Source organism: Micromys minutus, assembly GCF_963924665.1.
Source record: "Micromys minutus genome assembly, chromosome: 22".
NCBI lineage: Eukaryota > Metazoa > Chordata > Mammalia > Rodentia > Muridae > Micromys > Micromys minutus.
The window spans coordinates 32,559,690-32,583,602 of NC_137957.1; the positions used below are offsets into that span (position 1 = coordinate 32,559,690).

The 23,913-nt window shown below is 45.8% G+C and overlaps 1 protein-coding gene across 1 annotated transcript; it reads right to left on the reverse strand.

Annotated features, from left to right (window-relative positions):
- Positions 1 to 3,958: 3,958 nt before the first annotated feature.
- DUSP6 (dual specificity phosphatase 6) lies at positions 3,959 to 8,189 on the reverse strand. The gene is made up of 3 exons (XM_080936027.1): positions 7,365 to 8,189; positions 6,444 to 6,881; positions 3,959 to 5,445 (listed from the first exon to the last, which is right to left on the reverse strand). The coding sequence occupies exons 1-3, from the start codon at positions 7,762 to 7,764 to the stop codon at positions 5,138 to 5,140; spliced, it is 1,146 nt and encodes a 381-aa protein (XP_080792153.1). The 5' UTR covers positions 7,765 to 8,189; the 3' UTR covers positions 3,959 to 5,137.
- Between the last annotated feature and the right edge of the window lie 15,724 nt (positions 8,190 to 23,913).

Here is a 23,913-nt window from a genome sequence, read left to right on the forward strand (position 1 = left end):
CTTACAGCCAAAGTCGTCCTTGTGAAATGACTTCAAGTTTGTGGACTGGTTTTCTAAGGGCTCTTCAAGGATTTTTGTCTTAACAACCAGCCACCACAGGACTGTTCGTTCTGTGTGTCTCTACTCCACCCCAACCCACCTCCCGTTCTTCTCTGGCTCATTGTCCCATGTGTAAGGAAAAGATGACGACGGGGCACCAATGAAAGGGAAAGTCACTGAAAGGAAAAGTCACAGGGCACCAATGTTGTGAAAAGATGATCCGAGTCACGGCACCAATGTTAGGGGAAGGATGAAGAGAGTGGGGGGCATATGGCCCACGGAGGTGCGGCAAGGCCTGGGGGTAAGGGGGATGCCTCTGAGGGGTCCATGTTGGGAATCCCTTCCCCCGAGGGATCAGTCACACAACGGTATAGTACAGAATAGAGTTTATTCAGGTCATGAGAGAGTTAAGAAGATGGTAGAGGCAGAGAGAGAGAGAGAGAGAGAGAGAGAGAGAAGAAGAAGAAGAAGAAGAAGAAGGAGGAGGAGGAGGAGGAGGAGGAGGAGGAGGAGGAGGAGTTGAGGCCAGCCATGAGCACTTGGAGGGAGAGGGGAAAGGGAAGGGAAGAAGAGGGGTAGGGCTGGGAGAGCAAGGCTGCAAGAGCACAAGAGCAAGAGAGTGAGGAGGGGTCAAGCAGCTCCTTTTATAGTGTTAGGTCACTAGGGCTGAGCATACCTGGCCACTGCTGGGTAATTGAGGGGTGGGGTATACCTGGCTGTTGCTAGGTAACTGAGGGGTGGGATTTACAGAATCCCAACACCATGTTCTGCAGACCTCCATTCTTTCTCTTGCCCTTCCCTAACCCTGTCTCCCACTCACAAATGTCTGCCCGAGGAATCAGAGGGAGGAGATAACTGCTTTCCGAAGTCCCCCCACCCCCACCCCGCTGACACAGGAGTGTGAGCAAGGGTCAGAGCTAGGCCCCACAATGCCAGCTAGAGTTCCTGAGGGACATCGGTTTTGTAATTTATGTGCTAATCGGCCCAAGGTTGGGCAACTTCTCTTTGGAGAGGAAGGAAAGAAGCTTCCAGATGAACTGACACATCTCTGACGGCGCGGCAGCTTGGCCTTTTCATGATTTGGCTCTGGCATCCTGGCCCGTGTAACCTCTGATTCCTCTGCTTCCTTGGCTATAAAATGGAGGCGCCGATTCCTACCCATCATCCCAGGATGTTGTAAAGAACAGCGAATACTAACAGACAAGTAGTCTGCAGCAGACAGAGCCCCAAAGTTCAGTTCACACACACACACACACACACACACACACATGGGTAGGGGGACGAGGCGAGGGAGGGAGGGAAAGAGAGAGAGGGAAGGAGGGAGGGAGAGAGAGATTCCTTAGTAGAGTACTAGATGACATAGAGGGGGATCACAGTTTCCTCTTTGGAAGAGAACAGTAATAGAACTGTCACATGGAGCCATTCTGAGGAGTAAATGTGGTATTACCCACAATGCACAGTATGCAGTATCTACTATAGACTGGGGCTATCTCCACCCACCCCTCTCCTTTGAACCTTTACCAAGTACTACCAGTCCATGATCAGAAGGCTGGAATTATGAAAGGAGCCTAGAATGATAAATGAGCATTCCTCTAAAGACTGACAGTATTTTTATCACCGGACAACCCTTCCTAATTCCAATTTTAGCCCTAAAATCTGCTCATCCCATTGACTATTGCATGTCTTGAGGGTTTTGTTGTTTTGTTTTTGGTTTGGTTTTGCAGCACCCACAAAACCTGCAGACAACTACCTCTCCTGCCAAAGCCCCCCTCCACCCAACACAAGTCAGGAAAGGTAGTGCTTTCTCCCAGACAGGAGGATGGCCCTAATGGGGATAGCAGGTGATGAAGAAGGCCCACTGTAGAACTGCAGCCGCCTGCAAAGGTTGCCCTAGTAACCGTGAGGGCTCCATTCAAGAAAGCAGCCCAACTTTGAAAGGGGAAAATGACAGCCTTCCCTTGGCTCCTTGCAAGCACAGAGAAGCCAGTAGGGTAGCAGGAAGAGAAGCTGGCAGAGGCAAGGTGAGGTGAGGGTTCCTGCGGTCCATCACAAGCTTCCACCTTGCAGAGGAGAAACAGAAGAAAAAGCCATACAGCTCTTTGAGTCTCCTGGCCTAGGTGAACCGTAACACCCTTTTAACATGAACCCTTTTGTGGGAAACAAGCACCCTGTGTTCACCAGCCTTATGAAACAATATGCCAGGAGGGGAGAAACCCCAAACACTGCTACTTTAGGGGGGCCCTAAACTCTCCTTAGCTCAATCCCTTTGCTCCCAATTTATTGGAGACTTTTTTTTTCCTTTTCACAGCTTGAGCCTGTTTCAACGCTGTAAGCCCCCTCTCCGGCCGCCACCGCTCTCAGACACTTGCTGAATGGGCCAGGTTCAATTCTCTTTCCCCTCCACAGGTTCAGCTCACACTGTGACCCTGCTTGGCTTCCTGCTATTCATATGTGTGTGACTTCCCCTTTGTGGTAATGGCTTGTGGCACCCGGCCAGAAAACATTATTAATTTCAGAAGTGGACTGACAAACAAACCCACAGTAGAACAAGAGGAAGTGCCGGGGAGGCAGCTGTCGGTTTGAGCCCCGGAGTAGGAACTCGCTGCGTACAAGTTCGGGGAGGAACAAGAGCTAATCCACGAAGGGCAAATGCACTAAAATTACCCGCACCCCCTCCACAAGTCCCTTACATATAAAGAGAAAGAAAAGGGAGAAAAGAAATCAGAAAGAAAAAAAAGGGGGGGGGGAAGAAAGCTGTCAGCTACTTGAACTGCAGCTGAGCAGCAAATGCTGCTTGCAAATCCCAACTTTGAACAGGCCGTTTAGGGAACGCCAGGACCGGAAACTCTTCAGAACTGGATTAACGGGAGCCAAGTGGAACTGCGATTCATTTCTGCTTTGTGTCCTGCTGACTTGGGACACCCAAACAGGAGCCTGACTTGATTATTTTTTTTCTTTTTTTTTTTTTTAAGTCGCTTAAAAAATTCATTCCCAGACAGGTTGACAAGAGTTGTCCGAAGAACGAAAGCCACTTGCCAACTACAATGCAGACTGCCAGATAGCACAGCAGTCGTCTCCCATGTTGCTTGGGTGAAAAGCTCATTTTCCCACTTTAAAATGACAGAGCTCAAGGGTGACATCCCAAAAATACATCCTAGTACTTTTGATACTAATACACGCACCTCCCCCTTAATTTGGTTTGTGTACTTCTGAGCTCAGAAAGGAGTCTCTAGAAAAATGACAGGATGTGTATGTAGCCTTTGGCTCAGAAGAAAACTTTGAAACCATCTATAACCGAGATTCAATGGTGGCTCTGTCCTACATCCTAAAATAGCTAAGCCACAGTAGACTTAAATTGGGAGCCTAAGATTTTACCCCAAGTGAACATACACACACTTAAGAACCACATCCAAGCCCATGAAAAAGCCAACATGCCATTAGAGTGTCATGAGAATCAAAGAGAGGAAGGGACCCGATCTAGCTCATGCTTGAGTAATTTTTGTTAAAACTAGACATCCTGGGGGGAAAAATGGTTCTGCTTCCTTCCTGGCATGCCCAAGGATTGTGGAGTAGATGATTCTGGAAGATAGGTTAACATGTGGCTGCCATTATCCTAGGACAGTCTTGGGGCCATTTATGAGTACCCAAACTTTGTATTTCAACAATGTGTATACTGTGGGCTTCATTTCTCCAGGGAGAGGAAAAATCTTAATGAAGTCTGAGCCACACTCATGAAGTGTTAACTGTATGCATGACATGGTCAATCTATCTTACTATGAGGTCTTAACCTGAAACAAAATTAATTTCAGACTGCATCTGAAAACATTACTAATAACCTTGCTACCCCTTACAAGGTCAATCACCACTTAAGAAGTATGTAACTTCTTAGACTGAGACATTTAAAAATAAACACACTCAATAGCCAAAATAGTTATTTATTAATAATTTAAGGTTTTACATTCTTATAATAAATTCCAGCTCAAAACTTTACATCACGAACATCATGGAGCAAGTGAATTCTCCCTTCCTCACAGCCTGCCGCATCCCACCCATCAAATGGGTGGGCGTGCACACACACACACATATACGCACACTTCCAGTTTCGTATTTTCTTTTTTAAAGGAAAGAAACCAACCCAACGTATTGCATTTGAGGTGACGCTCCCTGAAGAATTTTGTACAGAGGTAATATGCTGTTTAGCACAGCTGAAGTTATTTTTTTTAAAAAGTGAATCCACAATTTTGGTGTCTTTCCAAAATACCCCTTGAGACAACATAAGCCCAATATTTACAAAGGTAAGGCAGAGTCAAAACTACATTAAGAGGAAAAAAAAGTTACAAGGAAGATATATGAAAGAGACTTAAGACCTCACCATAACAAAGTCTCAGTGATAATATTCGTGAAAATGCCATCAGAATTGGTACAATAAGGTCAAGCATGCTGCAAATATACCCTTTGGATTAGAAAAGAATCTTTTTTTTTCCTTATTTTTTTGTTCTAAGAAGTGGCACACTGATCTTTCCCCCTTTGGATCTCTTTTAAACCCAAAGATAAAAACAAACACAAGCCAAACAAACTGTCAAGTGATTGAAGATCAAATATTTACAATAATCAAATGAAAGGATCAGTTTTTTTTTTTTTTTTTCCTAAATCAATACCACAAATACAGAGCTAAAATCTCTTTGGCTCCACTATACGCAAAGGTGAATCAGTCTTCACTGAAGACAATATAGTTAGTTCCAGATGCAACAGGAAACAGCCATACAAGGCCCTAAAGAACACATGCTCCTTCCTACCCCTTACTCCTTTGTTCTACCCTCTGGGTGGATGTCCAGTCCCTGCTTGGGTAGGCTGGGGTACAGAAGCAAACCTATTGCCTGGATCTAGACAGCAATGTCCTGTCCTTCCGAAAAAACAATGAATGGAGCAAATCTCTCCCTCCGTGATAACCAATTCTGCACTTGGCAGCCTTGTCTAATACAGACAGCTGGTGACATTTTGACACCTGGGGCCACACACAAAGAAAGCAGCGTGGTCAATGCTGCCCAAGAGAAACTGAAGGAATGGGACACTCCCAGCTAGGAAAGGTGGGTGCCTTTCACGTGGATTGCAGGGAGTCCACCTGGTAGACATTCTGGTTGGAGGGTGTGGTGAAGTACAACTGCTGGGTAGGAACCCGATTGTCACAGGGGCTGCTGAGTCCCAGGGTCCTTTCAAAGTCAAGCAGTTGGCCCATGAAGTTGAAGTTGGGAGAGATGTTGGATTTCTTCATTTTGACAATGTCATAAGCATCATTCATGGACAAGTTGAGCTTCTGCATAAGGTAAGCCACGGTCACAGTGACGGAGCGGCTGATACCTGCCAAGCAATGTACCAGGACGCCACAGTTTTTGCCTCGGGCTTCATCTGTGAACACAGAAAGGAAGGCAAGATTTCATTAGACTGGGGGGAAAAAAACAGCCTTTGCAAAAAAGCTCAGCCTAAAGTCTGAATTAAGAAGGAATAGTAAAAAGACAATTGTGTGCGACAGTTAAGCCCGGAGGGCAGCAGAAATGTATAACTGGAGATAAAACACGCACACTGAACACAATCACATATTTCAGATATTTCCTGTAAAGGGAGCTTTTGTATTAAGTTTCTAACAAAAAAAAAAAAAAAAAACCTTAATGTGTACATTCTTTGCCTCAGCTTGTGAATACCAGAAACCCTACAATACGGTCCTGAATGCCCCTCATACAGACAAGCAGACTGCAAGGGTCTATTAAATTATTCCCCAACTGTTGTGCAGTTAACAATGGGGGTATTCAGGCATTTTAAAAGAGAGAGGGAAGTCACAGGGGACAGCCCATTAGGAGGAACAGGATGTCTACAAGGCCTGAAAATGAGTTCCTTTGTAATAGGAAATGCACTACAATGCCTGGAGACTAGCTTCTCTTAGTCCCAGCCCACGGTTCTTCCTGCTGGGATCAAGTTACCCAGAGGCTCACAGTAGCTGGTACACCGCAGTTATCAGTCAGCTAGTTAACATCTAGTATTTAAACGGCTTTCCAACAACTAACTTGGGTGTCCTAAAGTAACTCCTAGGTCATTTTTTAAAAATACAAAGCAATATTAGGATTCTTGTCTGCAAGTAAGTGCTTCTAACCAGCTCTCCACTCACACCCTGTCTAGAGACAAGGAAAATGTGGCCGATCGGAACAGCCCCCCTTTTAAAAGTACGACTTAAATGGTTCCAACAGTCCCCTGATCTGTTCTGTCAACAGGCCCTGTTTTCCCTTTGGCAAGCGGGCAAAGCAGAACAAACAACACTCTTGGAACAGGAGAGAGCCTCAGTCCAGCAAAATAGCTTGCAGGAAAATAGATCAACATCTTCAACTCTATGAATGACTGCAAATTAGTCTCACCTATGAAAGAAATGGCCTCAGGGAAAAACTGGGACAGGTTTTGGCTCCAGTGATCCGAGATAGGAATTTGCTTGTATTTGAATTCCCCTGCATTCTCGAACAGATTGGGCAAATTGGGGGTGACATTCAAGATATACTTGATGCCAAACTCTTCTAACACGTCCAAGTTGGTCGAGTCCTTGGCACAGCCCAGGTAAAGGAAGGGCAAAATTTCCACCGGGAAGGAAGGCTGGCTGTTGGACAGCGGGCTGCCATCCGAGTCCGTTGCACTATTGGGGTCTCGGTCAAGGTCAGACTCAATGTCCGAGGAAGAATCGGAGCTGATCCGCAGGCCCCCGAGCCCCAGCACTGGCAAGGGCGGGGAGCTGCTGCTGCAGGAGCCGTCAAGATTGGTCTCGCAGTGCAGGGCGAACTCCGCCTGGAACTTACTGAAGCCACCTGCCAGAAACAAGAAAAAGCAACGTTGTAACCAGAGACGCTGTAGTAATTTTCAGCTTAAGAAGCAGCGCACAAGGCGCAGCAAACGCTATTGACAGGAACCCTATGAACCCCCCGCGGTGGTAAAAAGCACACTTCAATGTGCACCTTTAGGAACATAACCGGCTGCCTACCCAGGGAACATTTAATTCTTCTGAATCCGGAAATGCACGAAATTACATTTCCTAATATTTCGAGGAGCTAGGAGGTGCCAAGCTGCACCCTTAAGTCCATTTCCAGCTCTTCTGAATCTTAATTCTAAGCCGACCCAAAGAAAGCGAGAGGAAGGTGGAGGTGCCTGATTATAAAGAACCCTTGAAAGAGAAGCTAGCACTCTGGCCCAGCTCCCCTAAGCGCAATGCGAGCGGCGATCGCTACCTCGCCAGCAGTTTCCCCAGCTTGCAGTCCTAGCCCCGAGCCCTGCACCCGGGGTGCACAACATACCTTCCAGGTAGAACGCCCGGCAGCCCTCGTCTTTGAGTTTCTTGAGCAGCAGCCCGAGGACAGACTCTCCACCGGTGTTCTCATTCCAGTCGCTGCTGTTCTCGTCGTAGAGCACCACGGTGTCCGTGCCGCAGCGCCTGGTAAAGCGGTCCCGGTCCTCGCAGCGCGTGAAGAGCGCACGCACGGGCAGGTTGCCCTTCTGCAGACGCCGCAGCATGATGCCCGGGATGGCCACGTTGATGGCCGATTCGATGTGCGACGACTCGTACAGCTCCTGCGGTCGGCAGTCCATCAGCAGCAGCCGTTCGTTGCCCAGCTCCAGCTGCTCGTTGAGCCACGCCACCGTCTTGCTGATCGCCATTTCCGACGCGAAGGGCACGGGTCTGAGCGTATCTATCATGGGGGTCGAGCTCCAGGAGAAGGTGGGGTGCCTAGCAGACGCCCCTCGAGGCAGGCATAGGCCGAGCACGCTGTGCGAAGGTGCCGCTCTCGGAGCGGGGTTTGATTCTGCCTCGCCTTTCCCAAGCCGAGGCTAGCGGTTAGGGAAGGCGACACAGAAGCTCAAGCCGGTGGTCCCTCTGCACCAGAACACTCTCAGAGTCAATGAATCTCTCTGAATGAAAGTGCCCAGTTTTGTTCCTACCCAGTGAATGAAATCCAATTAATTCGGACTCCGTGCCACTGAGAGGAGAAAAAGGAAAAAGTCTAGAGGCTTCTAATCCTTCCCTCTGAGGCTGCACCTCAGATCCAACCCCGCGTTTCTCGCCGGATTAATCAAGACTGGGTTTGCTCAGTCCCTAGGACTCTGCGAGAGCACACCCCCTGTGCGAGGCAGCTCCTCAATGGATACAAACAGCCTGCGTCTCAATGGATACATTCTCTCCGCCAGCCAATGAGCGCGCTGCGGAAGGGGCTGTTGCCGTGGGGACGGGCCGGCTGGAACAGGTTGTGTTGATGAATTGTTAATGAGTTTGTCATTCACAAAAACGGAAAGGAATTTCCGCTCCGGATAAGCCCCAGTGCAAACAAGCTGCAACTGCGGGCTCGGCGGGAGGAAGGAGAAAGAAGAGGAGGCGGCTGTGGAGGAGGAGCAGGGCACATAAACCAGGGCACTAAAGTTGTCTCGTGTTTCCTTCTGTTGAGAGTTCACACTTCGCGTCTAACTCTTGAGCACCAGTAGTGCAATTAGCAAGCACAAAAGCCCTTATTGCGACGCTTACTATCTCAAGTAAGCCTTAATAAAACTTGAAGCCCCCCCCCCCTTTTAAATTCCCTTTAACACTCGATCCTAGGCTACCATAGCGCCGCCCTGCTCTCCCACCACCACCCCGGTCCTCCTTTAAATCGTGTGTGGCATTTGTTTGGTTCTTTTAAAAGTCTAGTTCTGTTTGTTCTGATGTCCTTTTAGCCGACGCTGTGTTGGGGCTGGTGAACTGCCTGGGCTTTAGCGACCCACCGAAGTGTTAAATGCTAATCCAACATCTCTAGAAACAAACTAGTGTTATGTTGAAACATTTAAAGCAACTAAGCAAACAACCGTTTGGTTGTCCAGAAAACCCAGAAGCGCCCCAACCCTGGGTTTTCTCAACTTTCGTGGGGGAGGAGGCGGTGAGCAGGGAAAACCTTGTCTGCTAGCCGTACACTTTTGTTCTGCTCCGGTGGAGTGGGGGCATTCTGAGCCATTGTTCCGGAGATCGCTGCACACACACACACACACACACACACACACACACACACACACACACACCGGTCACCCATGAGCCTGGGGAGTCGAGTTCCTTTAACGATTTGGGGCCAAAAGCAGTTTGGCTTCTAAGAGGAACCGGTCTGGCAAGGCAGCCTAGTCTAAGTGCCTGGGACGCCGGGCCACACCAAGGCTCCCTGCAACCCGGAGACGTGGGGGAGTCCTCCTGCAAGACCTCAAGCCCAAACTCAAGCGTACACAGTGACTGGGTCCTGTGGACAGAGGCCGATCCCCTATCAGTTCTCTGCTGCAGCGGGCCCCGAGCCCTGCATGGAGCACTCTTGCAGTTCTAAACGCGCTTGCGCGCTGCGCTTTGGCCGCAGCAAAGCTGCTCTGGGGGGAGGGGGGAAGACACGCGACGACTCCGTGATCGCCTGTAAGGCCGTCGCGGAACTGTAGCCTAGGGAGAGACCTGAAATCGGAAAGGTGCCAGAGGTGTCCCTGTCTGTACCCCTTGGTTCCCGAGTTACGGTTGGGGAGTCTCGTGGGCACCACCCGCAGGCAACTTAGGACGCAGGCGGCGCGGCACCGGAGCCGGATGGAGGCGTGGCCGGCGGGGGCCGCGACGGCGACAAGAGCGCATCCCCGGCGCGCACAGCTCTATTGTTATATAAAAGTGCGGAGGCCGCCCCTCCCGGACGGAAAACCACCTGTGTGCGGCGACGGCGGGCCTTGCGGAAGGCGCGCGTCCCGATCCGGTCTGCCCTTCGGGTCCCACGGAAAGGAGCCGGGCTTTGTCCGGCCGCGACCGGGAGGCGGAAGCCCGGCTGCGGCCCTTCCCGAGTCCCGGGGCGCGGAGGGCGTCTAAGGTCACAGGATCTCCCCAGGCCTGCGCCTCGCAGCCGAGTCCTACCTACTGTCGTCCGCAAAGCAATTTGCATTTTTAATCACCCTCCTCTTCCGGGGTTTGGGAAATGTGGGCTAAAAGAGGGCGACTTGAAGGTCCAAGATGCCAATTTTGGAGCCCTCCCGCAGGCAGGCGCCCCAGGAGGAGCGTTTTGATGAAAATGGGGGTTGCCTCTATCCTCTCTCCGCGCCTTTTTTGGGCAGCCCTAGGAACAAAACGCCCATATTTCACTGGCTAGCTTCCAACTCCCGCTGGGGTAGGCCTGTGCTGCAGCTGACGCCCCCGGATCCTTCCCCATCTGTTACAGGCTTTCCCACCCCAAGACATTTCAGTCTGTGGGACCAAGGGCTAGGAGAAGGGGAGTCGGGTGCTCCGCGGCAACGAAGGACAAGTGTCAGCCTCCAAACAGAAGAGGGAAGCAGGTTGGGTTTTTTCTTTACCAGATGTTGAAGTTAAGCACCCGACTTTTGTAGGGATGATGATAACGTCTTGGCATGGGTGGAGAGCTAAGCATTTGTACCTGTGTTTCTGAGTCTGAGTTATTTCCCACTTCTTCCAAGAAATTCGACCTTTTGATTTAGCTGTGTATCAGTTACATTTTTTTCTCCTAGTCATTCTTGTATTTTATAGGGTCTTTGTAATATTAAACGGGCACACTGCGTGGGAATGGTGTGCTGTTAGCCGATGTGTTTATGTTTTGAGCTAACCTGAAAAATGACTTGAGCTCCTTGGGAGGTTTTTCGGTTGGGGGTCCGTATGTTTTGGTTGTTTTGTTTCTTAATTTCCTACCCCAAACACTCCCTTTGAAGCCTACCAGGTTCCTCACTTCCAGCTAACCCCTCAAAGGGCTGCCCAAACCAGTTTAATCCACTCTAATTTAAGGAGATATCCTAGCCCAGCTCAAATGTCACCCTTACCCAGGCTACCTCAGTTGATCCAGATGTCTAACTTCTTTTTAAAATTTATTTATTATATATAAATACACTGTCGTACACTATAGCTGTCTTCAGACACACCAAAAGAAGGCATCATATCTCACAGATGGTTGAATGCCACCATTTGGTTGCTGGGATTTGAACTCAGGACCTTGGGAAGAGCAGTCAGTACTCTTAACCATCTCTTCAGCCAACGTCTAACTTGAGTTTGCCTTTTAAAAATTTGGTTCACAGGGACTGGAGTGATGTTTCAGTGGTTAAGGGCACTCACTGATTCTTCTTCCAGAGGACCTGGATTCAAATCCCAGTACTCACAACTGTGTGTAACTCCAGAATCTGACACCCTCATACAGACATACATGTAGGCAAAATACCAATGCATATCCAAAAATAAGTAAAATAAAGGTCCATGACACCAACCCAAGACAGATGAAAGAGTGTGTGTGGAACAGTTCTGTAGGGCAGATTCAGCCTTGTTTCTGTGTCTCTGAGTAATTTTGTGCAGTCTTTAGAAAACCTAACATGAATTAGGTAAGCGAGATGAAGGAACTGGCCTGTAGCTAAACTACAGCAGAGACTGTGCTCAGGGCTTGAGGCCAGAACCGAACTGACCAGATCCAGGGATCATTAAGCTTCTACTCCCTGGTAAGACACAGAGATTTTAAGTTGCTAAGTTGTGCATTTTGGATTTTGACTACACGTTCTGTTGCTCACACTCCACATATGTCAAGAGAGGTTAAGGCTCCTTGGTCCTTCTACACACCGTGGTTTTCTTCACTAGCCAACCGTTCACAAGCTGAGCTCCGTTCTTTCTTCCCTAGGGTATATAGCATGGATCCTAACTCTCATGGTTCCTTATCCAGTAACATGGGCCTGAGTTCAAATCTTACCCCACTCACTCACCAATAGGGAGGCAGCCCTACCCAGTCCCTACGGAACTTGTCTGGGCCTCACTTCATTTCTTCACTCACTCCAGGTTCCAGAAAAGTGGGAATGAATTGGTATGAGGAGAATGACCGGGCAAGGAAAGTCCTTCCTTGCAAGTATGAGGACTCGAGTGTGATCCCCGGAGCCCAGGTTTTTAAAGACAATAATAAACTTGAACAGTGAACCAATGCTTGCAGTGCTAATCCTAAGGAAGTAGAGAGAGGAAGGTCACTGGAGCTCACTAGCCAGCCAGCCCAGCCTTGTTCTAAGCCAGCGAGAGTCCCAGTCTCATAAAAAGCAAGGCGAGCAGCGGTCCTGAGTTGCAACATCTAAGGTTGTCTCCTGGTTCCAAAACACACTGGTGACCTCACAGTCACACATGCACAAAAACACGGTGCTTTGTTTTCTTCTTAATTAAAGACAGTTTACCTTCCTTGAGCTCAGCTTCCCGTACATACAGAAATCTAATGCTTATGCACTGTGTTAGGAAGTAGAAGAGCTGTGCAGAAAGCTGTATGCAGGAAAGGAATCCATCAGTGTGTAAAGTTGGGAATATGTATGTTTTCTCAAAGGACATGTAGGAATATGAATATTTTCTCAGACTGTGGAGATAAGAGACAACTCGGAAGTGTAGGGTGTAAAGAGAGTGACTTTTTCCCTTACTGGAAATGCGTGGAGAGCTCCGGGCCCTGTTTCAATTATTCATTTTGAGAGCATCTTGCTAAGTTACACAGGCTGGCCTTAAATTCATTCTGTATAGCCCACACAGGCCTTGCTGTCCTTGGAAGTCTCTTCCCCAGCCTTTAGAATTTAGAGTTACAGACTTGCTGTCCAGGCAAAGATGAGATTCTTTTAAATCACTTCCTTAGTAAAGTTAACTTGAATAAAGCTTTATTCATGTCTGAATAAAACTAACTTGCCGAGGCAGGTGACCCTTTGTCTGCCCAGGTCCTTTTGACTGCTCAGGCTCCAAGGAAAAACTCTCTTCCATGATAGGAGTTCTAGTCATGAGAATGACCACAGGCTTACTTGAGAATGATATTTTCCATTCCTTTCTAGAATATTATTTGTGTGTAGGAGGTTATCTCTTTACTATAGTACTAGGAATTGAAACCAGGTCCTCAAATGTGCTATGTAAGTATTCTAACCACTGAACCACATCTCTCAACCACAGGAGACTATTTTAAAAACCAGAGAACACAGAAAGTCCTCTTGGTCCCGTCTCCTTAAGCATGGAGATAGCTAACATTAATGGTTAGCACAACCTAGAATGATCAGGGAAGGGAGTCTCAATGACAGATTGTTTAGAATGAATTAATGAGTGAGGGGATTGTAAGAATCACATTTAATTGATGTGGGGACACCTAACCCTGCTGTGAGCAGCTCCCCAGGTAGAGGGTCCCTAAGTATGAGTAGAGAATCCAAGCTGAATATAAGTGAATGTGCATGCATCCATTTCTCCCTTCTCTTGCCTGTAGATGGCACGTGACTAGCTATTTGAAATTTCTACCTTAACTTCATCTAAAATGATGCACTGTAACTGGAATATAGGCTGAACTCACACTCACACACCCCACCACCACTAATTAATTTTTGCCAGGGGTCTTTTATCCTGGCAACAGAAACAAAGCTAGGGCTTGCATCCTTGATTCTGTATGAGAGGGTACTAAGCACCCGTTGTTGAATTTCTCTAGGTGTTTCATCCTGGAAAACCTTTAAGAAGTTGTTAGTAAGTCTTGTTTATAAATGTTCTTTAGGCTCTTGGAGAAGCAGTATGGTTTTTCAGGAATTTTCCTGAGTTTAAGGAGCCTTGAGGCTTCTAGGACCCAGATGAGTTGGCATGACCTTTAATCTTTCTGGAATAATCTCCCCAGCTACAGGAACATTTATTAACACATCATGTGAAAATAGCTAGGCGGATTTTTCAACAAACAGGAAGAGGGTGTTTTGGAAGCGCTGACTTAAAATATAGGCGTGTAATAATATTCACAATTTGCTATTAGATGTTCCAGGATTTGGGGGGCAGGGGGCTTCAAAATTACAACAGCTTTTGGAGCAGCTAAACCTCAAAGTGGAATCTGACCCTTTTTGAAGAGTATAGTTTGAAGTGATCTGACTGAAAACAAAGGGGTACCGAAGGGTATAAGATTCATCCCAAGGGCTCTCCTGACAGGGGCCTGAAAAGATAGTAAGCTGTGCTTGAACAGCAGAAATAGGAACCCTCGAGGCCTACAGGAGTGACCACAGGGAGCAGTGATCTTATGCATGATTGGCTGTGCACAAAGTCAGACCTTTGTGTAGCCCCCAGGTCTAGTACCAGTAGGGGCCCATCTGAACTGACTGCAGTCTACACACATGGATCTTGATGGAACTGGACTCCACAGAGTTTTTTGTTTTATTTCCTGCCCCAAACACTCTCTTTGAAGCCTGCCACTTGCAGCTAACTTCTCAAAGGACAGCTCAATCCAATTTAATTCACTCTAGTTAAAAACAATGGGGCAAAACAGAAGATGTCCTAGCCTAGCTCAAATGACACCTTACCCATGTTAGTTGTGTGGATCCGGATAACTTCTGACTTCTTGAGGTCATGTTTTAAAAAGTAGGTTCATGAAGGCTGGAGAATTGTTTCAGCAGTTGAGAACACTGACTGTTCTTCCAGAGGACTGGGGTTCAAATCCCAGCACCACCCATATGGTGGCTCACAACTGTCTGTAACTTCAAGGAACTGAGCCTAAGTTCAATTTAATGAAGGAGTTATCAATGCTATTTACTTGTGTATACACACACACACACACACACACACACACGTAAAGAGAGGATGGATGTCAGAACTTGCCTATAAAGAGGATGGTACCTTATCACCTTGACAAAAAGATGCTACCCAGGAAAATTATAGTGTGCTGAGCCTCAAGTCTTAGCGAGCCTGGCCAAGCCACCGTCTGCTTCCCCGCCCTTCTGTTTCCCATCATCTGACACAATGCCAACTGATTCCCCTTCCAGATTCCACAGAAACCTTTTGATGCTAACGTTTGATGCTGACGTTTGATGCTCACAGTCTCTAGCAAGTTAATTCATATTCAAGAAAACGTCGGTTTCTTTAGACAGTTTCGTTCCATCCCTTCCGTTAGGAAAACCCCCAGTTCTTTTCCTGTACAATTCACTTTCACAAAGTAGGACATATAGAGGTATATGGTTAAGCAGTGTAGTTATGGCGTCTCTGCTAGCTCATTAACTTTCTTGTTGCAACGAAGTTAATCCCTTCTAATTGTTTCCATAAGCCCCCTGCCATCTCTCAATGTATCCCTCTTCCCAGAGTCTTTGCCAGCGTGCACCCCATGTAAAGAATCCTGGGGCTGCTTCCTTAAATTGACCCTATGACTGTCCTCTCAGCTTGTGTTCCTTTACCCACATGCGCTGTAAGAGCGTCTATCACGTACGATTTCCCCACACCCTGTTTTCTTCCTTGGCCACCACTGGTCATGAACATATTCATGCTTTAACTTGGTTTCTCAAATTTACCTCAGCGCCCCCTCCCCCCACCCCAATATACTCATGAGAGCCCCAGATTTCAGTCTAAGCAGTGAGGCTTCAAGACATCTGCTGGATTCGTCACAGAGTCAAGTCTTGACATATCATGACATGATGTCATGATTACAATTTATTTGTACCCAGACTTTTCCATAATAAATCCATCATGACTGAGCTGTTAAAATAGCTCAACTGGAAAGGACTCTGGGCCCCCAAACTTGACAACCAGAGCTTGTTCCCATGTGTTAGTAAAAGAGAACTGACTTCTACGAGTTGACCTCTGACCTCTACATGTGGACCGTGGCACACATGCCCACCTCCCAAGAAAAATAAATGAATGCAAAGCAACTGATCTGTCATGATAATCCTGCAAAGTGGGTATGCCTTTACTTAACTTTTACCATTGGGAAGCCAGAGCTTCAATGTCAGGGACCCAGTTCACATCCCGGCCCCTGGAAGGCCTGTTAGTTTATACAGCACCCTCCCTATGGGCACCAAAGGAAGACACTGTGCAACCTACTGTGAACTCAGCCTGTTGGACAATGGCAGTTTCCACATAATTAGTTAAATATTATCTTCCTGGTCAAGGCTGGGTGTTTTGGAGTCTGACCAACCTAGATTCTAGTCCTGGCTCAGGTACTTTGTAGTATGTGACTTGAAGGAAACCATCTTATCTCCTACAGTCCGTGTTCCCCAGTATTATCAGATAACACTACTCTACTGGACTGCTGCAGTTATTAGGTTCTATTTGTAAAGGGGTAGGAATCCTAAAATAAAATAAGTCACTGTTTGCTACCTGTTCTCACAGATAACACACATATTCACAACTCTCCGTAAGTGTTTATTATCCGCCCTGCGTAAAAGGATCATATAATGAAAACCCCGTAGCTGCAATTTAACTCTCAGGAATGGGGGGGGGGAAGCAATCATAAAATTTGAGGAAAAATAAAAATTAAGAAGGCATAATGGTTCAGCAGGTTAAAAACGTCACTTGTCGTATGAGCCTGGTGACCAGAGTGGAATCTCAGAACCCCTGCAAAGGTGAAAGGAGAGAATCAGTTCCACAAGGGCCAGAACGTGCATCTCTGTAAGGAGGTACACACACTAATAGTAATAATAGTGATGATGATGATGATGATGATGATGATGATGATGATGATGATGATGATGACGGTGACCATGAAGATGACAACGGCGGCGGCGACGACGGAATTCCTTTTTTACCATTTCTTGTCATTGCTGAGGCAAACAGTCCCAAATTTTATTTTCTTTTGAGACAGAATCTCAGTAGGTAGCCCTGGTTGGCATGGAACTCACTGCATATAACAGCGTGGCCCGAACTCACAAAGATCCACCCGACTCTGCCTTCACAGTGTTAAGATAAAAGGCGTACAACACCACGCCTGGCAACGTTTTCTGGGATGTGGAGAAAGCCTAGCGAAGCCGGATGGCGCACATGCGCACTGCACGCCGGAGGTTTCCCAGAGCCACCTGCTGAAGAAGCAGGTGCTTTCTATCCTCCATCACCGACGGCTCAGCCGCTCCAGATTGCGGACCGCACATTCATCCTACCAGAGAGGGACTGGAAATCTACTGAGAGCCAAGGATCCATGGTTTCCTGGTGCCCTAAGTATGGGTCCCTGCTGGGTGCACCCACTAATACTCACCAGGGGATATAGGGAATCTCATTCTCTGGGAATTTCCACTCTCCCTCTGACTTAATGCCCTGCAGGAGCTTGTCAGATCAGAGAGGGGAGGCTCAGAACTGGGTGTGAAAGCCACTCTTGTGTGACCAAAAGGAATCTTCCACTTCTGGATGAGGAAGACTCTGCTAAGACCTGCAGTGCAAGCTCATAGCCAGCTTGGAGTGAACCATCCACCTGCTTACAGTTTCTATAGCAACTGCGTGCGTGCGCGTGCGTGTGCGCGTGCGTGTGCGTGTGTGTGTGTGTGTGTGTGTGTGTGTGTGTGTGTGTGTGCAAGATTTATTTCTATTAAGTGTCTGGCAAGCATCAACCTTTTTAAAATCTAACCTGTCAGGCTCTCTTCTAAACCCACTAAAAGCTTTAGAGTCTTCTGCCAAACATCAAAAGTCTACAGTGCTTGCTGGGCTATGTCCCTGCCAACCCAGTGTCCCAAATAAAAGTGCTTTATGACTGCATTTCTCTTTGTTATGATGCCTGTATGAGAATTTACTTTTTATGTAAATCAATATAAACACTGTATAGTGTGGTATATCAAATCTTTAATTTTTCTTTTGAGACAGGCTCTCAGTAGATAGTCCTGGGTGGCCTGAAACTTGCTATGTATAACAGGCTGTCCTGAAAATTATACATATTATATAATTTTTACAATGTATATTATATTATGTATATACTACATACATAATATATATATTTTATACATGTAATATAGATGTGGCATTCTTTAATATGAATCATCTTAGTAAACAAAGACTTTTTTTTTCATTTAGCATAAAAGATGTCAGATGAACTCTCTCCTTCTCTGTGTGTGTTCCTTTGAACCCATTGTCTTACACATGCTGAGGCAGCCCTTTGTTTTGAGACAAGGTTTTCAGGAAATTTCCTAGGCAGACCTTGTATTTGCAATCCTCCTGCCTCACTTCTCTGAGTATCTGAGATCACAAGCTTGTAAAAAACTGGGCACAACTGAAAAATTATTTCTATTGCTGAAGTTGATGGGTTTACAATATGTTATTATTAGAGGAGTTGTGACCCAAGGATCTTCCAAGACCAAGATGTAAGAAGCCAAGTAGCTCACCTGCAGACATCACTGCATAGCCTCCAGTTGTGGTGTCTAGGATCTGCCTCTATGAGACCAAACAACCTGCTGTTTTCACTTGAGAAAGAGACCTTTGCACCCCTGGTAATTGGAGCACTAAGGACAAGGACTCTTTTCTATATGTGCATATTGGACATGATACATCTACTTGCCTTAGTGGGCATGGCTCCCCGAGATCCTTTGGGTGATTGGAATTTGGCCCTCAGATCCACGTTTGCCTGGAAGAACAGAGTTCTTGAGACCAACTTCAGTGTTTCTTAGGAGGCAGCTCTAGGACAGAAATGACTGTGTCGCATAGAAAATGACTCTAGCTAAGTTGTCACAAAACAGAAACCGGATTGGGGAAGCTAAATGCTTCGGTGGCTAGAATTTTTTTTTTTTTTTAAGTGTAATTGCAATAGAAAGGAACCATTTCATTGGGACTGGCTTCCACTTCCAGAGGTTCCATTACTGTCATGGCAGGTAGACACGGAGGTAGTGGAGCTGAGAGCTCTACATCTTGATCTACAGGCAGCAGCAGGGGACTGTCCCACACTGGGCAGAGTTGAGCATATGAGACCTCAAAGACCACTTACGCACTGACACACTTCCTCCAACATGGCCACACCTCCTAATAGTGTCATTCTATGGTCAAGCATTCAAACACATAAACCTCTGGGGACCTAACCTATTTAGTCTACCACAAGAAGAGAAATTTATTTGGAGTTACAAGAGAAATCTGTGGCATGGGGCTGGAGAGATGACTCAGCAGTTAAGAGCACTGACTGCTATTCCAGAGGACCTGGGTTCAATTCCCAGTACATACATGGCCATTTACAGCTGTTTGGAACCCCACTCCCAGAGGATCCCATATCCCCACACAGACATAGATGCAGTCAAAACATCAATATACATTAAAAAGTGACAGATACTACTTTTAGAGAGATTTTGGGTGGTGGTCAGCTGGTTTTGTTGCTCGGGGACCAGTGAAAGGCAAAGCATCATGGGGGATACAAAGCAGAAAAGAATGCTCACTTCATGATGGCCAAGCAAGAAAAAGGGAAAGGAATGGGGTTGGTATCCCATTGTCTCCTTCAAATGTGCAGGTCCAGTGATCTTTCTTAACCCAGCCCCGCTTCCTAAAGTTCCTGCCATCTCCCTTGGGCTAGAGAGAAAGACTTCCTTCCACACACAGTCTTTGAGAGCTATTCAAGGGATGAGAGATGGCAGGCACTCTACGGGAGAGACAGGGATGAGGACAGACATGATCCTCGTTATGCAGTTGAGCAGTGTGCAGGTAAAAGACTGGGATAGAACACGGGCAAGGCTGCTTCGGGTCCTGGAAACGAACTTTAAATGCCATGCTAGAGTTTGCACTTGAGATTCCCAGGCCGGGGGGAAAGCATGAGAAGTCATCAGAGATATTCTCAAAGCGGTGTGACATGCTTTCAGAATATAATTCTGGTAACGGTGGGGCGAGTGCAGTGAGGGGGAGAGAGAAACTGGGGGGAGAGAAACCGACTAGGAAGCTGTTACAGTTGTCCAGGAAAACAAAGCAACACCGACACACTTGCCCTCTTCCTAAAATAATGTACTCATCAGCCAGCTTCGTTTCATCCTTTTATTCCTGAGACTGGAAGACAAAATTGCTTAGCTTCTGTGTGACTCAGAATCCCTCCCTAATAATAGAAGATGACAAAATACTTATCTTACCTCATGCGGAGAGCAGTACTGAGAGATGCTTGCTATTGTAGCCAGAAGAAGAGAGAAATGTTATTTTAAATGTGAGTCACAATCATTTCTCTTGGGGAGAAGAAACTTCCATCATCCCCTAATGGTTTATTATACAACAGTTTTTTTTCCCCCAAGCCTGGGAGATTGAAGATTGATCCAAAGTATCTGCAGAACCTCTTTGAAGAATTCTTTTGCAGATATGCCACATAGTTCATGTCCAGGTAGAAGTGACATCTTCAAAAGATCCTGTTGCCTTCCAGGGGAAAGGGCCCTTGCAACCCCTTGGTTACAGACAGAGGGATATTTGTAAAGAAAGACCTGGTTTTCCCATTATGAATAAAGGTATAGCGGACCCTGTTCCTGTTATAACTGTTGCAGAATTGTGGATTGAGCATACTTGGAGAAAGTTATACAACATCTGAGTTAAGAATCAGGCACAATCTTCTCAGGTTATTCTTTGTCCTTTGAAGCTTGCTGTCTGTCCTTATTGTAAAGGGCACCTAGTCAGGTCCTTTGTGAAGCCAAGTCCTTTGGCACCAGTAGGACTCCATTACCCCGGATCGTATGTTATCTTTCTGCTCATTTTGATTGAGAATGGATCACTTGGATCTATGAGAAAATTCATTCATAGCATAGTGAGATTGGTTTGTCTTTTCAAAATAAGTTTGTTTCTACCTTTAAAGAAAAGACCATACTTGGTATAGGTGCTAAGTTGGTGTAAGACATTCTGGAGATAGAAAGCTAAATTACATAAGGATGCTCTACTTAAGAGCCGTTAAGAGCCCAGGCCTAGGAGCCAATAACAGGGCTGTAACACATGCTACTTGGGAGGTTAAGGTAGGAAAATTCTAAGTTCAGTGCGGCTCTGGGTAACTTAATGAGACCCTGTAGAGTTGTCATTCAATGGTAGGTCAGTTGACCAGAATATTTGGGGCCCTTACATTCATTCCCCAAAATTCTAAAAAAAAAAAAAAATGTAAAGAAAGACAGAAGAAAGGGAGACAGACTGTGATCCAAGACAGAAGTTACAATGGTAACACTCAGTGTTCTTAGAACAGTGTCAGAACTCAAAACCTGAAAGGATGGCCATGTTTGATGACTGATAAGTTCCTAGTACCAAGGACAGATTATCTGACCATACTCACAGAAGGATACTTACAAAGTTCTTCATTTTACATATGAAAAACAAAGTGGAATTTCTGGGTAAGATGGCGGGCTACCAGCTACCACTGTGTGCGAGAGAAAAGGGGAGTTGATATTAAAAAAAAAAAAAAAAAAAAAAAAAAAAACCATTCTTTCCCCAAAGAAAAGCAAGAAAAAGAGTACCGGAAATCCACAAAGGGAAGGAAAGAATCTCTGAAAAATACAGAGAAAAGGTTGGTGATATACCAAGGGGTGAGCTGAGCACAGCTTTGTCCATGTAGATCCCTGGGGACAGAGAAGGTGCTTTCATATGCAGTTTGTTTTCTTCCAAGGGATGTTCCAAATAGGCTGCTCAATAAATAAAACTGTAATCAACACGCACATCAGTTGATGTGTGCTTTGCAACACAGAAACACAAGTAATATCAGCTAGAGAGCTCAAAGATACTGATATAGGGAAAATGCTAGATGATTTAAAAAGGAAAACTGATCAGTTACCGGAAAGACAGTATAGACAAGATTCAATAGAGGGCCTGGAGAAAAGACAGCATAGTATAAGAAAAATTTAGGGGCTGGAGAGATGGTTCAGTGGTTAAGAGGACTGGTTGTTCCTTCAGAGATACTGAGTTTAATTCCCAGCACCTACATGGTGGCTCACAACCATCTGTAATGAAATCTGATGCCCTCTTCTAGCATGAAGGCAAACATACAGGCAGAACATTGTACACATAATAAATACATAAATAAATTTTTAAAAATTCTGGGTGAAGAGATGGCTCAATGGTAAAGAGCACTTATTGCTCTTCCAGAGGTCCTGAGTTCAATCCCCAGCAACCACGTGGTGGCTCACAACCATCTGTGATGAGATCTGAGGTCCTCTTCTGCTGTGTCTGAAGACTGCTACAGTATACACATATAAATAATTTTTTAATTCAGCAAAGTAGATAAGAAGATTTGCAAAATGGATGAAAAAAATAACAACATAGAAAAAATTCCATCAAGAAAATTGAGACTTTTGAAGAAAAATAAAAACTAAATAAAGATGTTGGGACTTAAAAGAACCCATAAATTAAAAACAAAGAAAGGAAAGAGGAAAAGAATTCTCAATAGATTTGACCAAGCAGAAGATAGACTATCAGGGATGGAGGACAAGGTAGAGGAAAAATTATATTCAACTGTCAATACGGAAAATGAAGTCAGCCGGATGATCACAGTGTCCTGGACACTGGAATACAGTCAAGGGGAACATGAGCACAGAGGACAGAAGGAGCTGAGATTAACAGTAAAGGCACAAAAAATATTCTCAATGGCAGCATAGCAAAAAATAAAACAAAAACAATATAAAACCTCTCCCCAAATCTAGAGAAAGATGCCGACATTCAAACATAAAGGCATTTCTAATTCCAAACAGATAGGATGTGAGGATAGCTTTTCCATGACAGATTATAGTCAAGATGTCAAAAACATAAGGCAAAGAAGCAATATTGAAAACTCTAAGGGGACAATGCCAATCTACTGACAATGGCAGAGACAACCGGATAAACTCAAGAAAAACACAGAAATGACACATGTCAAGCCCTGAGAGTAAAGGGTGGCTATCCAAAACAACTATCAATCAAAGCCATCTTTTAAAGTTACTGCAGAAATAAAGACGTTTCAAGCTAAGTAGGAACGGTGGTTGGCCTTGATCATTAAGCCGGCACCAAAGAAGAGACCTTTGGAAATATTAGATACCTACAGTGCTGAATCTTTGGGTTGGGGATCCTTTGAGGGTCAAATGACCCTTTCACAGAGGTCACCCAAGACCATTGGAAAACATGGATGTTTTACAATTAATAACAGTAGCAAAAATCACAGTTATGAAGTAGAAACAAAAATAATTTGATGGTTGGGGGTCCCCACAACAGAAGGAACTATATTAAAAGATTGCAGTGTTGGGAAGGTTGGACACCATCGTTTTATACTAATAGGGAGCAGAGGCTCCATCCCGGGACTCAAAACAGCCAAGCACAATCACTAGAATTAGTAACCATTTCCTAGAAGGAACCCTTAAAAGTGAATGCTGTCAGCTCACCAATAAACAGACAAAGCTAGCTGATTAGATTAAAAATATAGACCCAAGCAGGGTGTGGTGGCACGTGCCTTTAACTCCTTTACTTCTTTGATCGGGAAGCAGAAGCAGGTGGATTTCTATTAGTTTACGGCTAGCCTGATCTACGTAAATCATTCCAAGGCAGCCAGAACTGCATACTGAGACCGTCGCAAAAGCAAGCAAACAAACACTAGACACAACGATTGCCGACACTGAGTAAAGGCATCTACAGACCGGAAGTCAAAGAATGGAAAATAATCTATCAAGCAGACGGGAGCCGAAAGCAAGTGGGTATAACTAATCTGTAACCTGATAAAGTAGATTGCACTCCAAAATTAGTTACGGGAGGTTTAAAAAAGAAAGACCACAGCGTGTTAAAATAGTGGAAAAATAGGAAGAGATCTCAGGGGTGTGTCAGTTAATGGAGTACATGGGATGTGGCTCTCTGGAACCAGGCAGAGGGCACAAAGGAGCACGGACCGTGGCAGGGGGATGGGGGGATGAGTAAGAGCACAGTACAGCGATGTCCTCGTATAAACACGCCACAATAAAAGCCTTATGTGTGCTAATGCAATTAATAATTAAGTAAAATAAAAAGTATATGGATACAGCATGGTACTATGAGGAGATACATCATGAACACACAGGGCGGAGATAACGCGATGATATACACGCCCCTCTGCCGTACAATGTCCATAAGCAATAAATGATTGGCTCTTTGAAGCGGAGCTATTTACGCTCCTATAGTGAGCTACTCTGATTCATTTGTTTCCTGGTGGACGCACTGGTGAGACTTGTCGGAAGGCAATTGGAAGATGA